General features: G+C 37.9%; 1 protein-coding gene across 1 annotated transcript in view; it reads left to right on the top strand.

The window, feature by feature from the left end:
- Positions 1-22,895, top strand: part of SRFBP1 (serum response factor binding protein 1) — a 61,472-nt gene that overhangs the window by 5,611 nt on the left and 32,966 nt on the right. The window contains exons 2-3 of the mRNA XM_054652604.2: positions 16,052-16,140; positions 17,062-17,134. Coding sequence (XP_054508579.2) covers positions 16,052-16,140; positions 17,062-17,134 — 162 coding nt within the window. The remainder of the gene's footprint in view (positions 1-16,051; positions 16,141-17,061; positions 17,135-22,895) is intronic.

Here is a 22,895-nt window from a genome sequence, read left to right as displayed (position 1 = left end):
AGAGTTCAAAGGGGAAGCCAGATGAGCTCTTATATTTGTCTAATCTTGATAGCTTCACATAATGAGTTCCTAGGATTTTTAACTAGGAGACTAGTTAAAAATCGACTTTAAAGAAGAATCTTAAAATTTCAATGGTGTCAGGGTATACAGGTGCCTAGGATGCTCTGTGGTCAGAATTGAAGCTGTGGCTGCATACTGACACTGCCAAGATCTGTTTATCCCTGACAATTTGTGTTCTTAAATACTTCCTTGAACCTGGTAATACAGTCTCTTGTATGTCACTAAGTTTATTTTATGGGAAATGTGACTAAGGGGGGAAAAAACAGTCTCTTACCTGTTGCAAAAGAACAAGTTGCAGTCTGGTAATAAGTAGAGGAAAGTGTAGTATTTGAGTTGTATTTCCAACAGTAATTTAAAAATTAACACCTATCGCTCTCAGGGACTTGTTGAAGCATGATGCTTCAATGGGCTTTCTTTTAAAATGCTCTTTACTATTGTGGGCAAATTGATATGAGCATTCAGATTTTTACTGTATTAGATCCAAGGATCCAAATGGCTTCTATTACCTAAGGTATGTTTTGATATTTTAAAGTATATTCCTAAGCCTTCCTTACTGTGATGAAAAAGAATTCTAGATGGAAACTTTCAAGATAACACTGACAGAGTGCTGTAGACACTACCGTGTTTAAGGCAGTTCAGAATACTGGACAGTCAGTTCAGTGCAGTGATCCAGCATCCCCCTGAAATAAAGTAGCTACCCCCAAAGATCTATTTTTATGCTGTCCCCTGGGCTATGAGGTAATTGAGGAATCCCTTAGGGCAATTTCATATTTGTGTCTGGTCTCCTCATATAAAGGAGAAGTGAGACTTGAGTGAGACTTGAGGTGAGGCATCTAACCAGTTACCTGGTATTGGACTGAGCTGTGAGATATCTTAACTGCTCATAATTCAAGATACAGTCTTTCTCTTTAAGGCATGAAGCTGTCTGAGGGGGAAAATTTTTAATTTGGTGGCTTGTTATAAAACTTTCCAGTAATTGAGAAAGCTGATGGATAGGTTCCCTCAGTCTGAGGTGAGTTTATTCCTGTGAATCTCAATGACCAGCAGAGTGCACTAATCACAAATATTAACAAATACTGTTGCTGGGCTACTGTCTGGCAAAGGGTGATTTTATGGAATGAGGGGAGCCTGGTCATGTGTTTCACCAGTGGGAGCATTTCCGTAGGAAAAGTCCTTGACTGTGCTCCAAGGGCTGCTTATCCAACAATTAGCACAAAATACATGAGCTCCCTGAAAGGAAAAACATGAACTCGGAACTCTTTACTCCTGAGAAAAATTCTTTTTGCTGGTCTATCGACAAGTTCCCTTGCTATTTTCTCTGTGGTTTATGAGCTGTATTTCATCCAGCACCTATACAGTGTGCTGGCCATGCCATTTTCTTGAAGTAGAAACATTTACCCTCGACTCCTATACCAGGTTTTTTCAATTCTGTTAAGTGCCCAGCATCTAAGCTGTTCCTCAGATGGTAGACACCAGTTCTTGTTCTCTCCTGAGCTATCTGCCAGTATGGTTCACACATGTATCACAGCATCGCTGTGTCTTGGTCAGCTTAAGCTGGCTTGAAGTTCATGTGTGACCACTTCAAAATTATTCTTAAGGTAGAGTGGCTAGCACTTGGATACTTTTGAAAAAGTATGGGTGCCTAGGATGCTTTGTGGTCAAATTGAAGCTGTGGCTGACTACTGGCACTGCCAAGTGTATCCCTGGCTCACACATGATCTTAAATACTTCCTTGAAGCTTGTTCTGCGTTCTCTTAAATGTCACTAAAGTCAGTCTAAAGTCTTGGAAAGGCATATAAACAAGTTATGAGAACTGAGAAAAGATAAATTTCTGCACGATTCAAAACTAAATAGCTAATCTTTTCCATCAGTTCATTTCTTAGTATACTGGCAAATCACTGTATTTTTTCTGTATATTATAAGTCTATGCAAAGTTGGAAAGCAAACACGGCTTTCTTTTTAAACTCTGGAATACTTGGCAGGAGTCATTTTAGCTCTGTGGAAATGCATGTAAAAATTCTTGCATTAGTTTTGTTACTAATAAATAATTGTAGGCACAACAGTTTCTTGAAGAAGGAAAAGAAAGTTGTGCTACACAGAGCTTGATTTCTGTTTAAAACAGTTTAAGTGTTAAATTGCTGACATTCTTTTACAGACCATGTAAATGTCCTAAGGAAAAAGTCTTTCGAAAGCTTATGAAATTTCCAAACTTATACTCTGTGAGATAAAATTCTGAAGAATTGTGGCTTTTTTTTTCCCCCCTAGGAACTGTTCCAGCAGCTGTTTCTAAAGTTTCTAGAGTTGCCACATCATCAGTTTTACTAATATTAGCAGCAAATTCTGATTTGCTTGCTCTTCACACAGTTTTTTTTCAGCAGATTACTGAAGCAATTAACCATGGCTAACAAGGCAGTTTTTTACTTCTGACTGCGTTGTATACAGCTGTTATTGGACTACTGTACTTGAGGACAGGAATGAAAACTTTTTCTTAGCTCAAGTGGTTTATATAAAGTGTGTGTGGTAGGCCACGTAGGCTAGTAAGATGCTCTCATAAAGCAAAAACATCTGTGGTTCCTTGGTGTGGTAGTGTACAATAATGAAAAAAACATGCAAATGGTCATGGGAAACTTAGTAACTTTTACTTTAAGGGAACTGTGAGGTAGTTGCAGTACACAGTGTAGTTTTTTTCATTAAATGTAATTTATGGCTATATATGCCTGAGTAAAATACAATTTAAAAATAGTTCCGTTACAGTAAATGGGCATAATTGCTTACTGCTGTCCTTGCAGAGGTCTTTCAGCAGCCTTTACATTGCTGGGTCTGGAACTTGGTGCTAAATGAAGAAGGGAGCAAGGCTGAAATAGGTGTAGAAGGGAAGGTGTGGTGTTAGACTTTTTCATAATAGGCTTTCAGATCTGGGGGCTTGGGGGAGGAGATGTTCCTATAAGAGAATAGTAGCCAGTTGTGAATTCATTGCAATTCCTCATTGGTATGCTATGATAAAATTCTTTTCAGTTTGTCTTGTGCTCCAGTAGTAAAGAGCAATTAATGGGGCCAACTACTAAATTCAGTGACTCTTTTGAATGTGTTTCAAGTCATATAAACTAAAGGGATTTAAAAGTCTTGTACTGATTTTGTCTGAAATAATACCATTATGTTATTTCCTTTGCAAAGAGGGGTCACAATGATACCTGTTTATTCATATGGCATTTAATACCAAATGAAGCTGTGCATAGAAAAAGAAGCTGAGGTGGGCAACTCTGTACAACTACCTAAAAGGAGGTTGTAGTGAGGTGGAGATTCGTCTCTTTTCCCAAGTAACAGGACAAGAGGAAATGGCATCAAGTTGTGCCAGATTGGCTGTTAGGGAAGATTTTTTCACCTAAAGGGTTGTCAAACACTGCAAGAGGATGCTCAGGGTAATGGCTGAATCATCATTCCTGGAAATATTTAAAGGTGTGTAGATGTGGCACTTGGGGACATGGTTCAGTGGTTGGCTTGGCAGTATTTGGTTTATAGTTAGGCTTTATCGTCTTAAAGGTGTTTTTCAATGTAAATGATTCTGTGAATCCTCTTTGCTGTTTAATGAGGACACATATGAGAAAATATAAAGTCATGTACGGGTACATTAATATAGCAAGAGATGAGCAGATAAAAGCTGTTTGCATGAGAGGCTGGTAAGAACTGTTCTGAAGGCACCTGGTTCAAAGGAATGAATGGTGGATTTCATCCAGAGGCAGGTGTCACTGAGGAAATGCTGCAGAGGTTGTGAATAGCACAGGAGAGCATACCTTACATGGATAAAATACGAATTCCAAACAGTATAAAACAAAAGGGCAGTTAAGGTGATTGCTTGCTCGAAGGAAGGAAGGGGCTTGAAAGTATTTGAATATTAGAACAGACAAAAAAGATGGGTAGGAGATGGGGTGTGTTAAACAAGAAGAATAGGTTGATGAAGATGAATGAGGAGAGCTTATAAGGATAGGAAAGGGGAAATCAGTTTGGTAAGAAGCACCTAGAGATGGAAGAAGGTAGCAAGCTTCAGAAGAAGGAAATCTCCCAACAGAACCAGCACTTAGTGTGGAAGAAAAATTGTCAATGGCTGGACAATGAACATGCTATTGGCCAGACACGTGAGAGTACTTGTTCTGTCACAACAGAGAAGGTTTTGCAAGAACCTTTAAGCATTGCTCCAAGTTGTTAGTAAGTAGTACTGGCATAGTTGTGTACAAATCTGTTCTAGATTTGGCATCTTGGCAACTGATGGAGAACAACTTATGGAAAGGTATTTAAATTAATGAATAGATGTCAGACATCTGGAAGGGATATTTTAAGCACTTTATTTCTTCTACTTTTCATACTTGTCCTTTTCCCCAGTTTCTCTTGATATCATGAAGAAGCTTCTAGGAAGAATGCAGATTATTAGATTTTTGGGGTTTTTTAAACCCAGACTTTCCCATGTGTTTGTGTTTATGAAGAATTTTCATCACGAAATTGTCTTGTTTTTTAAACTGATTTGAGGGAATATGGAACACTAACTGGTGTAACAAGGTATTTCTCCATTCCCACTAGCAAGAATTCTTACCATCCTTCCAAAAAGACAGAAGAGTAGCTTATATGGTAGTGTTACTTAATTTTTTTTTTTTTTGCATAAATCTATAAGTACTGAGAAAAAGTTTCCTCAAAAAATATAATTCATAGAGACATAATAGTAGAAAGTGCCTTAAGGGATGAGCAGTTTTTCTGTGAGAAGTAGGATAGTATTTCAGAATTTGTCAGGCCAATCATACTGCAGCATGTTTGAAGCCAATGGAAGTTTACCTCATGTTCTGGTGATTTTCATAGTCTTTGGCTGAATATTTATCCTGTTTGGAAGTGTAAATCAAAAGATCTGTGATGCAAATTTGGATTTCCCTTATAAGAGGTTTTTATCAGAGTGTATTTCCTGAGGCCATGGCTTTTGCTGGTCACTGGCATACTCTAGGTCTGAACAGGAGTTGGTTGTGCTTACATGCACTCACTGGATGCATTTTGATACTTACTTTTTTTTAAGAAGAAAGGCAAAAGTACCAAATACTTTGAAAGTCATAAACCACAAACGCATCTTTTCTGATTTCCCTATTTTCTTGTCCTCTTTTCTTTTTTTTAACAAAGTATTTTTTCCTTTAAAAATGTGGATCCTAAATCTTTCTTACTTGTTTCTCAATAACTTTTTTTCCCAGGCATAAGAAGAAAGTGGTTATGATTTTTTTTTTGTTATTATTATTTTTAATTTTTTTTGTCCTCCTGGAAGTCCACTCACTCATTTTTATGTGATCAGTGTTTTAGATTTAACATCTTTCTGTGCTTTTCTTATCGTGCCATGTCATTCCATGACATACCACTCTACTTACTTCCTGTGTGAAGTTTTTTGTTATGGTCTTGTGATGCTACTTTTATAGATTATTTCTTTGTCTTTCTAAATGTTATACATGCCATATCAGAACATCCGACAAGGAAGCACAGCCTTGAAAGTTACAGTTTAGAGAGGAGAAACTTCTATTGTTATTTTAAAATATACTTGCAGGACTGAAATTTCTTTGGGCTGTGAGGATAGTGCAATAGAGAGAGCTGCTTATCCCTCCAAAATGTATCAATGTGGTGGTGAAAATTAGCTGTAACTGTTGCAAGGTGTAACTTGAGGCGTGGTTTGCTTCTATCCAGAACACGGACTTCTGCATGAGCAGCAGAAGTTAATTGCTGTTCCTTTTGTTGACAGTTGATCATTCCCTTTTTTTATGGGAATTTTCACATACCTAAATAGTCTTCCAGCCTTTTTCTAGTACTTAGGCCTCTTCATACTTGTGTTGACAGAGAACAAACTTTACAGAGGAGGAGTTTGAAGAAAAATTAAATTTAAATTTTAAAACAAATGTAATTTTTTCTTATCATAGTAAGATTTCATAATGCAGGCAAAATGTATATTTATGGTCAATCTAAAAATTGTGGTATTTAGCTAATTTTTTTATCATTCAAATTTAGGGAGAAACGGAACATGATTTAGTAGGTATTTCTCCAACTTCATCATTCCTCTCCTGATGCTGTTTTGTTTCATTTAATGAACTTGAAGCCATTTTTCCTTAATGGTTGCATTATAATACCATTTTTTGCATTTTTCCTTTATGCTTGCATTATAATAACAACAACTATATAATGACATTGTAATACAAATTTTGAAATTAATAGGTCTTACTACAAAATGAGTGTTGGTGTTGTATGACAGATGATAATAATGCATTTTCCTGGTAATATTGAGATACAAATATTTGTCAAATATTGTGATGCTGTAACATTGTACAGGCTTCCCATTCTTTTCCTCACCTCTTGGTGTGTGAGACTAGTGCAAGCTGAGGGCAGTTGAAGTAACTATAAAAGTATCTTTCATGAACTGTCTTGCACAGAAGAAGCTCTCCTTCTTCTATCCCATTCAGCAAGTCATCTGTGCTCTGATTTCCCTTGAAGTTTCAATCACAAGATTAAATCATCAGTACAAACAATGTGATAAAAATAAAATGTATTGTGGGTGTAAGTTGAGAACCAGTGATGGTTCGCGACTGAGAACCAGTGATGGCCTGGCATGTAACAGGTTTCAGTCCAGTATCCATAAAACTTCATATAGTACATATAGTATAGATCATGAGTTATTCCTCTTTAGTTTTCATTGTGTTATCCTTGGGTTTTGTTGTTTGTTATGCTTTTGGAGTGTTCTCAGTAACTGCAGTTATAGCCCATGTTTCCTGCCTGTTTAGACAGTCAGGAGAGAGTGTTCTGTGGTTGGTTCAGAGCCACATGTGCTGGTGATGAATGAGTATGCATGTACTGTTCTCAGCCAAAATGGAAAAGACTTGAATTCTGTGTTCTGCCATGCTGATGTTAGTTCACAACTCCTACATGGCTATCAGTTTTCACAAAACATGTAGGAGCTGTGATGATTGGTCAACCTTGATTTCAGTTTAATAAGCCCAAAAGTTACCAGAGATGGATGCTGACAGACAAGCAGTGTGCTGACAAACCTAATTTTCTCAGAAACCACGCTAACAAATATAATTCCAGAATACACAGTTTTGATATTCCGCTCTTTCAGAATAGCTGAGAATAGTTGCAACATACTAGTGCTCAAGACTTGAAGTTTTTTTGTGGTGACTTAGAAGGCCGTACCACCATTTACACTAGCATCTCTTAATCCCAAGCCGAAGCAGTCACACCACCAAACATACCTCCAAATTAATACTGGAATCACTGTGATTGAATTTTGTATTTGTTAGGGGCAAAGGTTCTTATCCAGTTTTGATGCAATTTTCTTTTTGTCATGGCAGTTCAGCTCTACAGGTGTGGATCATGTTTGTTACCAATATAATTACATGTTTGTGACCAATATAATTAATGTAAAAAAATTACATAGATTGTTTGTGAGTCACTGTAGTCAAGCTGTGGTGTCATGCTTCAGATTATGCAAGTAATGTAGACATTCATAATGTTGCCTTGTGATCAGCGCTCTTTTCCAGCTGCTTTTAAAAGGTTCACCATTTGAAGAGGGGTAGAAGCCCTCAGCACTCTTACTATTTATTCATGCGTGTTCACCCTTGTAATTCTTATGTCACCACTGCAGGTTCTGCTGTTACTGTCTTTCTGTAAAGTCAAAGCTTAAGGAGGCATGAAATTCACGTGTGAGTTCAAGCTAGAGCTCTGGTCTGATTAAAAAGTCCTAGACATCAAAGTCCATTGAGTTGAGCTTGTCTGTATTGAATGCCTTGATCACATCCTTGTTCAACATTCCACAGAAATATTTTTAGCAGAGTGATAGCTGAGGGTTTTCAAACTTGCTGATCAATTAAATACCATTAGAAATTACCTTCTGGTAGTCCTCTGTTTTAGAAAACATGTATAGTTTCTATTTCCATGTGGATGAAATGATATTTCTAATATAGCATTTTGAGGCTAGTTTATAACAGTTATTTCTTATCTGGATGTTTACAACTACTGATGTGTATTTAGGGTTTAGAAATGTGTCTAGCCATCTCATGATACTGGTTTGGACTTGAATGCTTTCTGAAGTACAGCATGGAGTCTGACTCCATCAGTGAGACACTGACTTTGAAGCAGTAAATCCATTAAATTTTGGTCTTTGGCAACGATCAAGTAATTCTAGGCTAGCCTTACTCCTTCCCAACTGTCTTAGATACTTGGAATTGCTTTTCAAAACCTTTAGATGAAAATGATCTTTTTTAGCATTTCCGAGTACTCACTGTGGTTTCCGCTTGGAGAAATTGCACTAGAACTGACAACTGTTCTCCATGCAGGAGGAAATACAGTGCTGTATGGAATAAAGAAACAGACATTTCAGTGCTTCAGTTGAGAAAATACAAAGAAAGCAGCATGGGCAGACTGTGGAGGAAGGGTTTGACAGTAGCTTACAAGGGGTGTGTGCATTACTTTTCCTGTGAGGAAGGAAGGTGGAAATTCGCCCAAGTGGGTGGTGTGCTTTTATTCATTCATCCTTAGCAAATCCCTTGGGAAAACTGACAGGGTGAGCACTCAGAGGCCTGAGAAGCTGTAGGTGTTTTGTTTTCTGGATGCTTTAGCCAACCGTGGCATTTCTGTCAGCTTGGAGCAGCAGGGTGAAATAATTTAATCCAGAAGAATTTACCTCATGTTTCAAGAATTTTTGTATGTTCTGATAGTTGTATTGGGATAGAATTGAACCACTTGATTCAAACTGTTCTTATGTAGCTGCAGATGTCAAAGGCAAGATTAACATGACAGTGGTGTTGATTAACATGATGTTGGCACAAACAGTAATTGAAAAAACTCTGTTCCTTAGCACTTTCTGTGTTGGGATTTGATCTTTATATTAAATGAAGAGATAGCTCATTTTTTGTAATCTGATTTGTTGTGGTCCATATCTCTGTATTCTATGAGTTCTTACTTTGCTCTTTGTGCTGCAGCTAGGTAACATTTATGTGACCATAAGGGAAAACAGTTCAGGAAACTGATCTGGCTGAAAATTCACCTTGTTTTGGTTTTTTTAAAATATATTCTTTTTTGCAGTATATATTTGTATAAAACTGTTCCAGAACTGAGCATTGATACTGCTCACAGATGTGTTTTATGTTTGTGTTTCGTGTTTGTGTTTCTTGCTGCCTTTGCCACCCTACTTACATGTGTTTTTATAATGAAATGTATGAAGCTGTATTAAGTATTTCTGCCTAGTTCCACATATTTTGACATGCATAAAATATATACTGTAATACAAGGATTCTTTTTGTAAAAAAAAAAAAGGAAAAATAAAACTTGGCAATTGCTAGCTTTTCCTAAGAATCTAAAAACCATTAGATCTTTCAAGCTGGAATTCCAGATAACAGAGAGACATATTTGTAATGAAGTGCCAGAAACATTTTTTCACTTAGATTATTCACTCATAAGATTATGTACTATTGTTAGTTCTGGCTAATTTGTGATCCAACTGCAGGTGTTTTGAATTTTAAAACTCTGTATTGCCAAATAGCACCAAAAATTAACATTGAGAATACTCTGTTGCCATGGTAATGTCTTTGTTAGAAGACTGCCAAGTAACTATAAAGTGAAACCAATGCTTTTGATGTGCCCTGAAATGAGAAAGGGAAAGAAGATCAGTAGGAACTGAAACATTACTGAGTTCCATGGATTTTTTGCAGGTATTGGAGAGACCTTGAATATTTATCTTAAACTTTTCACTTTCTTTTTATTGCTTGATTTGGAGTTTTTAAAGCTGGATTTCTTGCTTTGACACTTGTTGATGTGTAACTTAAGCAATTTGTAAAACTTTGTAGAAAAGGCCACTGTACAAAACACAAGTGATTTTGGTGTATCTTTAGTGACTTTCTCCCTTTCTACTTTAGTAGCACTGTTTAAACTTGAGGGAGTTCAAAAGTAAGTATCTTACTGCAGTAAAATCTAAAAGCTATTGTGTACCTACAGGCATATATAAATAATTTTTTCCTTTTGCTTTGAGCCATTTTGATTTTAGTAGATCAGGCTCTCATTTCAACCTCCTAGGGTTCTCTTGGCATGAAGGGAATGAATTTATGAGGGCTCAAGTATATCCTGTACCTGCAATTTCATCTTTTTCCTGTCATTCATTCACTAGACCCTGGTAAATGGTAGTTAGTCAATAGCAATATGATAGGCTATATTTAAAATAGACTTTTCCTGGGACAGAATTTATGGCCTTGGTTCTTGATGTTTTCTCCTTGTTATCCACTCTCACATGTGACCCTCATGTCAAATAAATACTGTTAGCCTGGAGAGTACAGGAAGAAACTGAAATGGAAAAGCAAGCTCAGAACTACTGTCTTTTTTTCCCGGCATCAAGTGATAGAAAAGACATAAGAGACCTTATATTACACCTTATATTGAATTTGGATGTGTCTGTGTAAAATTACAGAACACTTCTTTAGGAACATTGTCTTCAAACTGTAAAAGAAATATTTTTGCAGTTGTCTGCAAAATTGTCTTGTTGAAGACAGTTTTCATAGACACCATACCATGTTGAGGGAGAGGCTGGAGGCCTCTGTTTAATGAGTATGTATTTGTTCAACATTATGGATATTTCACAATGTTTTAAACTCTTATAATAAGGGGCTTTTTCACTAGATAAGGTTATATGCAGTGTCCTTCCTTGAAGAGAACAGAATGATTTGTCTTTTCTGCTTTTTTGTACCAGAACTAGGAGTAGATTGTGTGCTGGCATAAAGCAGAAGTGGATGAAGAAATTCTGGTCTGTCTAGTGCTGGTTGTTTAAGGATTTAATAATTTAAGTGCATTATTGGGTCAGGACCAAAATATTCAGTACCTCGTGGACTGAAGCCCAAGAAGAGCAGTTGTATATGCTTCAGACTGCTCTGAAGAAAAGAACATGTCCATTAGTTTATTGGCTTTCATGCATTTTGGATAGCTGGGGCTGGCTGTGTAAGTTTACTTCTATTAAATTTAGTTAAGAAGAATTTAAAATATTCAAGGTCCTTCAGATATTTTCATATATAGTATTAGCTTTTGTATGTGGTAATATTAAAAAAAGCTTTTCCTTCACAAATGTTCTAGTATTTCAGTGTTGTTTGAATAAAATACATTCAAACAAGTCATAGGTAGAAACATATTAGTGTTTCTCTCAATCCATTGGATTTTTTTTGTTTTGAGTAATGGTTTGGTTTTGGGATATTTTTTTGTCAAGTACGGTTGATACCATAGTTCAGAGCAGACACGTACCTTTCTTGATACATCTACAAATCTTTAGTCACACTTTCCTTTTTTGTTTTTCTAATTGGCTGAACATTAGCTTAGTTTGGAGTCATGTTGCTTGTACAGACCTCAAAACAAGTTTCAGAACTGGCCAAGTATAACATTTTATTCTAATGTAATGCTTGTTTGAGAACTTTGCTGCTGTTGTCTTAAAAATGTGAAGGCAAATATCTTAGACTAGTCATGTGAATTTGAATGTATAATTGTACCTACACTGTCATTTTATCCACATTCCTTGGTGTTTTTCTGCCATCCCTAATATGAGGACTGTTTTGTGGTAATACAGATTTTCAGAACCTAAACTAGCCTTCTTGATGTTTTATCTAAAAGTGCCTTACATTTCTCTTAAAGAAACTTGAAAATTTTCAAACAGGTAGTTTTGGAACAGCTTAATTATGTGGGAGGCTCTTAAAATAACTTCCTCTTCTATTGTACATGTGTTTTGTCTTGTATTTTGTACAATAACAGCATCCCATTAATTTAAAAGGGATCATGTCTGTGATCAGAAGCCCTTTCCTAACACTGTCTAACACTGATTTAGGAATTGATTCAGCCCTTCGAAGACTTTTGTTAGTCAAAAGTAATTTGTAACTGCAAGTGAAATACCAGTGTCAAAATGGAACTACTTCATGGGAAAACCCTAGAGAAGACTTAAGAGGTACAATTAAGTAATCCTGTGTCAGTTTCTTTTTGGGCACGAGAAGGGCTTGGACATGCTCAGGATTGGGAAGGTCTGATTGAACTTCCACGCAAAAATACAAATCTCTGGGAATGGCTTTTAACCCTTTGGAGCCAGGTATAACCGGAAATAGAAAGCAAAGTAGTTGAAGCTATTAGATTCTTCCTTTCTCAGCTGTGCATTCTGGGTTAAATACAGTTCTTGTGATGTCTTTAAATGCACACTTGTTCTTTATTATATGGTAGAAATCACCCTCTTGGTTTGATACGTACCCTCTGGTATCTTTGTACTGTGTGAGTGGTACCCCATACGTTAAAGTTGGGGCTGTTTTCATTGCCAGATGAGTAGTGGGAGCATTGTGCCAAGTATCATGTTAATGTAGGCTGTGCTGAAGCCAGCAATTCCTGTTACAGTCTCCCTCAGTAATGCACACTCCTAGGAAAAGGTGAGTTACAGGAGAGTTTCTAGGTCTTGTCTGGCTTGTCATCTGCTGATCCCCTGCTATGCTCTTTGTTTGCCCTTTTCAGAAAGAGCAGCAGCAGCTACCATCTGCCTACGGCTTGAAATGGTTTGTGTGCTGCTGGCTGGTACATGTCAACATCTTGTGGCAGTGCTTACTGAAGGTGAAAGCTGTTGGGTTGATGGTTGCCTCTCTTTGTGGAGTACCGTTGGTCATGGAATTTTTTGGACTTCATCTTTGTTTAGCATCTATAGTAATATAACTACATTTTGCATTTGTTTTGTGAAAGGGCATAGTGCTAAATGGATGATTTTTGTTCATAACCATAGCTTTTGAAATATGTGCATTCTATATGTTACTACCTAGGCTTGTTTTCAAAAGTGAGTTCATTTCTTTTATAATTTCTTTTGTATTTAATAATTGATACGTGGTCTATATCTACTGTTACTTTGATATTATCTTTTAATAATGTGTGAACACAGACATTTGGTAGCATTAATGAGGAGGTATAGTTTAATTGTCTCATAAATAGTATTTCCAACAAAATAAAGTACTGTCTTCAACAAAGGAAAACATCTCTTGTTCTTTCTTCAAAGAAATCCTTGAAGTGGTTATTTCCACATACAATTGCAGACTTCTTTAATTTCCAGGAATCCTAGATCCTATTGATAGAAGAAATTGTTTGGTTTGTGTTTTGCTTGTTTATAATTATTCTTTAGTGCTTACTGTCACTGCTGAGTACATTAAAAATCCTTATTGCCTAGTCTTAAAGCATAAAGTCTGATCTGTACTTAGACTGCTGCCTTTTTATGTTTCAGTGCAAAGACTTGTCCTTTTCTTACTGTCTTTCCTAGAACTATTTATAAAAAATACCTTATTATGAATAAATACTTATTATTATTTTTTGAAAGTCATTACTATTCTTGGTGGTGTGTTGGTTTTTTTTTTGTTTGTTTGGTTTGGCTTAGTTTGGGTTTTTTTCCTACTGATGGCGAAGTTGCCTCTCTCCTTTTGTAATATAAGAGAGCAGGGCCTACCCTGGTGGTCTAAGCCCCATTGTTTCAAGCACACTGTAAATCTGAAGCTAAACTTTTTTGATTTCTTTCCCAAAGAGCTGACTGCTTTCTTGAGAACGTTATGAGTACTTCCAAGAACAGAGTTGATGCATACTGTCCTGTGTGAAATAAGTGACTGGATTACATAAATTGATACTCCTAGTCTGCCAAGGAGCGAATACCTTCCCTCATTCCTGCTGTCATGTCTATACAGTCTTCACTGGCTGGCAGCAGAGGAGGCTGAAGTTTGGCTCTTGTGGGCCCTGGAAACATGCTGTGTGTGCATTAATATTTCTATTAAAGAATACCTGACAAAATATTTTTGAGAGCAAGTTAAATATACTTCATGTTTGCATATGCAGTAACTAATATGTAAAGTATGAGTTACTTAAATTCCAGTATGTTTCTAGCTTATGGATGTTAAAAAAAATAGAGAATAAAAAATCCCAAACTCAAAACAACATCCCCACCCCAGACGTTCTAAGAAGGCATACCCAGTTTTCCTCTGACATTCCAAACATTCCATTGAATGTACCAGTATGTATGTTGTAGTATTGAAGTGGTGTTCAGACAGAAGCTACATTTTTTTTCTTTCTTCCTTTAGAAGATGTACTATAGGGACCTATGATAATCTCATTCAATTCTTATAAAAAAGAAATATCTGCATGCCTTGATGGGAAATGGTGATGTTACTGTTTTCTTCCTTAGCATGTTATAGTCTCGAGCAGTGCTGTTGTGTAGCAGAAACTTGGCACTTGGTGCTTTTTGGCATGTGGTTTTTGCTGTAAACTGAAGCTTTTGTAGGTAGATCTGTGTGTACTGTTACTTTTACTGGGGTAACTAAGATAAGTACTGACCTTCGCTGTAACAATTTTTGGAACAGGATACCACATTTAAGTCAGTTATTTTTATCCCAAAAACCTCCCTTACCTTTTTATTTCTCACGGTGCAAGTGACTAGCGCTGCCCCCATACAATTCCCCTCCTTTGCTTCTCAGAGGAGTACTGCTTCCATGTTCTTTCCCATGCCTGGCAGAGGCAAGGCTGACAATCTGACATGCCCCTCTCTGCAAATTGTTTTGCTCTGATTCAGCCTTCAGTTAAGCTACTGGTGAATACCATTCAGGGCTTAACAACTTGATTCAATCAGTACTCTAAGTAAGCTACAGACATAATCAGTTATGCAAAGTATGTGTTCTGCCTTCCTTTTGTTTGCTTATCACCTTTATGGTCTGTGCACAGGTGTATATGTACTAGCCGACTCCCTCTCACAGGTGTGAAGTACTGCTCTGTGAGCTTTGAAGATTTTTCTGGGTTTTTTTGTTCAAGCCTGATGTAGTTTTATAGTACTAATATTCTTGACCTAACTAGGTGGTGGAGTCATCATCAATCTGTCATTTTGATGTTATCACTGAGAAATTAGAATAGAAATCTGATGTAAAGAACTTTTTTGAGAAAGAGGTGCCAACTTAATTTTGAAACTTATCCCACTGGATAAATTTCAGATAAATTTGGCTTTTGTCAGGAAGACCGATTTGTTTGTTTGTTTTAGTATTTTATGTTATTCTAAGTTTAACTGTTAAATATATAATTTTAATAGACATAGTAAGATATATATGTATAATTAAGGGGGAAGTTGAGTGTTAAAAATAAATTATCACTATTGACTCCCTGTATCTGTAGTGTTCACCATTAGACAGCACCTGGGCTTAAGGTTTTCCATTATGGAATTTAATTGCAAAAGATTGCAAAGATTTCTTTGTTCATCCTATCTGTCTAATAATAATAATAATGGGAGTTCTTTCTTTGTTATTGGGGTAAGAATTAAGACCAAAATATCATTGCCAAATTTTCTGTAAAACTGCCTGCTTTAAATTTGGGAACAGAGTAGTGGGTAGGATGGCAGGTTGAGACAGACTGTAGCAAGTTAGAAACACTTGGACTTTTGTTTTCAACAAGAAAGAATTCAAATATATAACAGGAATTTAATATCTCAGATTCTGTTCCATAATAAATAATGTCAATTTTTGAGAGTCTTTCCTTAACACTTGATGGTGTTTAATAATTAAAATGCTTTTATGTATTATGCACCAATGGACTTAATGTACTGCTGGTGTTTCTCTGGGACAAAAGTAAGCTAAGTGAAGACAAAAGGTGAGACATTTCAAATCCCTAGTTCAGTCTAGCTCTAAGAATAATATTAAAGTATGGCTAGTAAGGAATGTTGTCTTCTATTTAGACCTCAGACACATTTTTAGACTGTTGGTTATTCTTCCTCTGATGTTTATGGAAGCAGTTTGATTTTAATGGAAATCTGAATTCATTTGAAATGAGATTTGGTTAGCAGGGAAATGCACTCTATTTTTAAAATATTTCTCTTTGTTGAGCTAATTTCTAAAATTTTAAGTAAATGTAATGAATGTATTGTATATGGAACGTAATCAAGGAAAACAGTTTCTAATGTCTTCCATATTTCTCACAGGTTGTGAAGATGAGAAAAGATGTGAAGAAGGCCAGAGTCCTCACTATTCGCAGACTAACCAGACACATCGGGAAATTAAAATCGAAAAAGTCAGTTTTAATTAATAGTGGGTTTTTGTGGTTTATAAATAAGGCACTATTTTAATTGTTTTCACAAAAAATTGAAAAATGGGAGAAAAATGTACTACATTTAAAACTTAAGGCACTAAAACACATATTTGTCTTATTTTAACTTAATTTTAGACTAAAAATACAAACTAAAAGGAGTTTCATAAAGCAGAATTGGGATTACTTTTTTAATGGGATTTAGTGTACTGGAAGGTAATCTGAATCACTCACAGAACCTTTTACAGCACATCTCAAAGTGTCAGATTTCATGTTTTAGATTATTCTGCTGTTGAATTTAAATTGCACCAAATTTTCTCACTGTAGTTGTCTTCAGGATTGTGTAGAAAAAATACTTCATTTACATAGATATACAGGTCATACTTGATTATTAGTAATTACTAATAATTAATTCTTATATGAACAGCTTAAACAATATATTGTAGATTATGTTTTTAAAGATTACTGGCCTGAAATAATTTAGCACATATCTTAGAGGTGGTGTGAGATACATCTCCTACTGTGTTCATAGTGTAAATTGAGGATACTCTCACAATTTTAGCAAGTTGTCCAAAATAAGAAGCAAATCCAATGAACTTCCATATTTAAATATTACAGATCTTAAAATGGAATTATATTTGAGACACCGCTGTCACCCATTCTTGATATGAATTGTGGTTTTGTATTTTCTGATACAGTAATTTTTGTTTTTCACATTGTTCTGCTAAATCCTCAGTGTTTCCTCTATTGTTCAGTACAGCAAAAGCTTTAGGCTATGTTCAACTCTTTGCTAAAATGTTCACTTGCCAATAAGGGATTGTGTTTATGCACCATCTCCTGATTTTTGAGGAAACAAAGTTACTAAACTGAGATTTTTTTAAAAATAATTATAGACTTCACTTGCAGGGGTTCAGAAGACTTGAAATTAAAGAACCAAAAACGAGTTGAGAGATTAATAGAAGAAATCCATGCCATGAAGGTAATGCAATGTTTAGATAATTCAATATTAGAGACAACTATTTTAAGTCTGTTTTCTGAGACTGCGTTACTGAAACTTTAAGTATTTTCAGAGAAAGCTTGAACATTAATACAGCTAGCAAATTGTGAGTATTTGCATTTGTCAGGTGTTAAACAATTTGAGTCTTAAGCGTTCCAGGCCAAACATGAATTTGCTTAGCAGTGTGTGGCGTTCGAAGTTTTTACTGTAAAAGCACAGAATTTCAATTTCTTGTGCCACTCAGGAGTATGGGGAGGTATTTTGTGTGTCTGACTTGGTGAGGTTGAGGACAGGGCTGGGTAACTGATGATTTTTGTAGTAGGCCAGCTTTAGGAAGTTGGTAGGTCTGTCTTCTAGTATGGCCTTTTTGCGTGGAATTTTTATATCCTAAAATACTAGTCTTTTTTGTAAATCTTTGTATCTGTACTAACTACTGTCATTTTCTTCTAGCAGTATTGTGTTCTTTCTTGGTTAATGGTTCCATCTTCTGTAACCTGGCTTTCAGTTAACGCCTCACTGTAAAATTGTCTTAAGTCAGAGTGGAAACAAATGCACTTTTTTGCTTTTTTTTTTTTCTCCTGGCATGTGTTTCTTACAGTATTGCATATTTTCTTTTAAAATGGATAGAAAACATTCATCCTACTGTTGTAGAATCTTTAATCTTTAAAAGTTTTTGTAAGAGTAATGGGAATTGCTTGAACTTCAGTGTAGTCAGCCTAGGAGCAGTTCTTCATGCTTCTCAATAAAAGGCAGAGGCACGGGTGGTTCAGCTTCCACCATGGTGTGGGCCACATGCCACTTGTAGATGATTTCAGGGAGGGAAGAAGGGGTAGAACTTAGTTATTCAGCCCTCCTTCAGTGGAGCAGTCCACATCCTTGCTTTGGTGCAGGTGTCTTTCTATCCATGGTGATGCATTCTTTGACAGTAATGCAGGAAGCGTGGGGCTTTGAGTGGCAGATATATCCACGTGTGCGTGGGTCAGACATAGATGTGTGAGGAGTCAGGCACTATTGGAAACGCAAAAGTTTGCTGCTTGTGCTCTCAACAGCACATTCTACTTTGCCAGCAGCAGTTCATGGCTGTTCTGGACAACACATGCCTTACTAGGGAGTATTATTTTTGTTAAAAAACTGCATATTAGTTCAGTGCCTATCTAAAATTATGTTAAGGTTGAAGTAAAAGCTCTCCCAAGTAGGGAACACAGTTTAAAGATCACTTGACATAATGGAGAAAAAGGTGGTGTGGATAAACAGTGCCCAAACCTGAATGAAACAGGAAATCCACCAAAGGTGAAAGCAAGAACAGACAGCCTGTGATGAATGTAGAAGACACTGTGGTGATGATGTGCAGAGATGATGTTAGTAAATACGAAATTCTGATGGATTTTCAATTAGTGAGGAAAGTGAAGCTTTGCAGGAATGGATTCTGTACGTACACTGCCGCAGAAGTAAGGCTAAAGGAAAATAAGAGTCCACAGCTCAGTGTGGAGCTATGGAAAAGGTGAGCTATTTAATAATGGGGTTTTTTTAATTTATGAATAAGAATGAGGAAGGAATGCCTCATCAGGAGCCTACATGTCTCCTCAATGTACCCATTTTATTTGAATATTCCTACTTACAGCCTTTTTTGATCCTCAAAATTAGCGTGGGATCTTGTACTATACAGTTGTAATTTGAAGGAAGAAAATAGCTGACAGCCATTCTTACTGTTTTATTACATTATGATAGCAGAAGTTCTTTGGCTTTTCTAATATAGTGAGATACTGTCGTGGATTATATAAAGAAAATGGGCTGCATGTCTTAAAAATAAAAGTCAGTAAAAACATCATCAGCTTCATTTTGAAAACTTTATTGTTGATAAGATACTTAAGTAGAAGCAGTTATTGTGGTTCTTTTCTTATGCATTAGATTCCTTGTTACAAAGTCAAAACAGATCACAAAGGCGGCTTTTTGTTGGATTTGAGACATCTTAGGGAAAATATTGGAGTATTTTCTAAGTGCAGGTTGTCAACTGACTTAAAAATATGGCTTGCAGATGAAGCTTTTTCTAATGAAGTCGTGCATAAGAATTTTACTCTCTCATTTTTTGTAAGGATGCAGAATAAGACATTTTCATTTTTTGAAAAAATAAGACTTGCAGATGAGACTTCATCTCTTTTCTGAATTCTGTGTATTTTCATTGTTTATTTTAAAAAAGAGGCAACCTTTGCAATAATATTTAAAAAACGCAACTCGTATGCCTTTATGTGAAGATGAGTGACAGCAAAAAAACCACTTACTATTAATCAAAATAATGACAGAAATGTCAGCTTGTTTCTGCACTCATTTTGAAAATGTTTATGTATATTCAAAATAGATTTTGTTTTGTACTCTTTTTGTACTTTTGACTTCTTTCATGATCCCAACATGCATTTCACTTTACTTAACCAATTTGGGCCTTTTCTTAAATGTCTCTGTAATTCATGAGAACCTGAAAAAAGAACATTTCTGTAAGTACTGCATACTTTGCTTTGTATTTTGATGATCCTATGCTGAGGTATTGTAGTCGTTGTGAGATCTCTGAGACTATTCTAATTAACTTCTTGCTGGTCTTTGTACTTAATTTATTCTGGAGAAGCGAAGAATAATATCTGCAATCAACAGTGAATCTTCTTAGTGTGGTGGATAAATACTAAACTGTCTAAATATCCTTAATCAACTGTTCTTTTTTGTCCTCTTTCTTCTGAAGAAATTTTCCATAGAAGTGAGATCTTTCGAAGGGTTTGTAGTGGGAGGATGGAAAGAAATTGGAGATTACTCTAAATATCTTTATAGTCACTTGGAAATGAATTAATTCAGAATGGCAACTGCAGCTGCTATGACTATTCCAACTGATGATTTTGTGTGTAAAATCATATTTCCCCCATAGCTACTTCCTGCTTAAAAAAAATAAATTAAGTCTGTTGGGAACGTAATGCTAATGTAAATATGACTTCAGTGCTGGACAGATGTATTGACACTTGTTTTTAGGTGAGGATTTAGTGAACATATAGATCAATAGTAAGAGGTAGAATAATGGTGCCTTTAGGAGATGAAAGTCATGCCTTGCAAATCAGTGGGAGGTCTTTGAAGGAGTAAATACGTAATACATATTGTTGGTTTAGTCTTTATATTGTTTCATATTATGAAAAAAAGCCATTGTCCAGCTTTCACCAAAGCCTCTAGTGGTTTTTATGTGATTTTAGTTTGGGTTTTTTTTTTTAGTTGTTCCTGAATATGAATTTTCTCCTTTTAGTCATAGAGTTAAACATAGCAGGCGAAAGAGAAGAATAAATGCTTGGCTTTTGTAGTGTTGGAAAGCTAACAGTGGAGTTTTGCGCAGATCAGTGCTGGAAATGATTCAGAAAAAGTGAATGAATGACAGAGCTTGATGATTCCAGAATTTTGAGGTAATGAAGATACTAATACTTAAGACACTGCAGAACTGATCAGCTGGGCAGCTAAATGACTGAAGGAATTCAATGGTAGTAAATGCTAAGTAGTACTTGTGGTGGTGTTGAGAATTACATTTCCAGTACTTCATTTTTACTGGATTGAAAGAAATTGGCTTTTGGCAATACCACTAGGAGGTGGATATCAGAGTAACCATACATATCTATGAAAATACTAGATTGCTCTTCCTTGTCTTCAGACAGAAGACAGACTGTTCCTATTAAAATTGTTTTACTGTATACTGCATAAATCGTCTTTGTGTATGGAAAAGCAACCAAATAAACTAGTGAAAGTACAAAGAAGGTGTCAAGATTGATCATATATGGCACAGCATCTAGATAAGGTGTAACAAAATCAGAGGAGGATTCTACAGGATATAAGGTGAACTACTGATGCTGGAGTTCTACACAATTCATGTCCTGGATAGATCTTGTGTACCAGTGTTTTTCTGAAGTAGTTTTAACAGCCTGTTTTAAAATCTGCATGTATTACAATCAAAACTTTTTTTTGTGTTTTGTTACAATCTCTTATTTCCGCCTTTACTCCTTATCCTGGGCAAATCAGGTGACAGGTTTCTCTTGCTGAAGTTTCAAGATCTATAGGAAAGGACAAAAACTAATTCATTTTTTCCTCTGTGGAACTTGAAGAAATGACTGCAGGAGGAGTAATTCTCCTGGAGACAGTGCATACTGGGAAAAGGAATGAAAACAAGAAGTTCTTTTTTTCCTGCACGGTGTCTAATCTTTGAACTCTTATGCCCTCTGGAAGCAGACAAAGAGGTTGTGCATGCAGGGTCTGTGTATTCACGTGCTTCTGCTTCACGCTGCATCTCTCCTGGTTCTTCTGTCCCCACTATTTGTTTTGGTTTCTGTCTCAGATTTCAAACCCGACCGTAGCGGGTGGGGGGTTATTACATGGATTGCAACCATTTGTCAGTCACTATCTTGTTGTTGGGGAATGCTGTGAGCATCTAGTGTGGCCTTTCGCTGGCTGCCTTGGTGGCGCCTCGCAGGCGCTTGCCGCTGCTGGGCAGGAGTGCGGGCGCCGCACCAGGGGAACCCACGCCCTCTCTTGGACGGTGGCGCTGCCTTCCTGCCGGCCTTCCTGCCGGCCTTCCTGCCTTCCTTCCTTCCTGCCTTCCTTCCTTCCTGCCTGCCTTCCTGCCTGCCTTCCTGCCTGCCTTCCTGCCTGCCTTCCTGCCTGCCTTCCTGCCTGCCGGCCTGCCTGCCGGCCTGCCTTCCTGCCGGCCTGCCTTCCTGCCGGCCTGCCTTCCTGCCGGCCTGCCTTCCTGCCGGCCTGCCTTCCTGCCGGCCTGCCTTCCTGCCGGCCTTCCTGCCTTCCTTCCTGCCTGCCTTCCTTCCTGCCTGCCTTCCTTCCTGCCTGCCTTCCTTCCTGCCGGCCTTCCTTCCTTCCTGCCTTCCTTCCTTCCTGCCTTCCTTCCTTCCTGCCTTCCTTCCTTCCTGCCTTCCTTCCTTCCTGCCTTCCTTCCTGCCTGCCTTCCTTCCTGCCTGCCTTCCTTCCTGCCTGCCTTCCTTCCTGCCTGCCTTCCTTCCTGCCTGCCTTCCTTCCTGCCTGCCTTCCTTCCTGCCTGCCTTCCTTCCTGCCTGCCTTCCTTCCTGCCTGCCTTCCTTCCGGCCTGCCGGCCTTCCTGCCGGCCTTCCTGCCGGCCTTCCTGCCGGCCTTCCTGCCGGCCTTCCTTCCTGCCTTCCTTCCTGCCTGCCTTCCTGCCTGCCTTCCTTCCTGCCTGCCTTCCTTCCTGCCTGCCTTCCTTCCTGCCTGCCTTCCTTCCTGCCTGCCTTCCTTCCTGCCTGCCTTCCTGCCTGCCTGCCTTCCTGCCTGCCTGCCTTCCTTCCTGCCTGCCTTCCTTCCGGCCTGCCTTCCTTCCGGCCTGCTTGCCTTCCTGCTTGCCTTCCTGCCGGCCTTCCTGCCGGCCTTCCTGCCGGCCTGCCTTCCTGCCTGCCTTCCTGCCTGCCTTCCTGCCTGCCTGCCTGCCTTCCTGCCTGCCTGCCTTCCTTCCTGCCTGCCTTCCTTCCTGCCTGCCTTCCTTCCTGCCTGCCTTCCTGCCTGCCTGCCTTCCTGCCTGCCTGCCTTCCTGCCTGCCTGCCTGCCTTCCTGCCTGCCTGCCTTCCTGCCTGCCTGCCTTTCTGCCTGCCTGCCTTCCTGCCTGCCTGCCTTCCTGCCTGCCTGCCTTTCTGCCTGCCTGCCTTTCTGCCTGCCTGCCTTCCTGCCTGCCTGCCTTTCTGCCTGCCTGCCTTTCTGCCTGCCTGCCTTT

The sequence above is a fragment of the Agelaius phoeniceus genome, chromosome Z (genome assembly GCF_051311805.1).
Source record: "Agelaius phoeniceus isolate bAgePho1 chromosome Z, bAgePho1.hap1, whole genome shotgun sequence".
NCBI lineage: Eukaryota > Metazoa > Chordata > Aves > Passeriformes > Icteridae > Agelaius > Agelaius phoeniceus.
The sequence above is the reverse complement of the archived record's forward strand: the minus strand, read 5'-3'. Positions and strand labels throughout refer to the sequence as shown.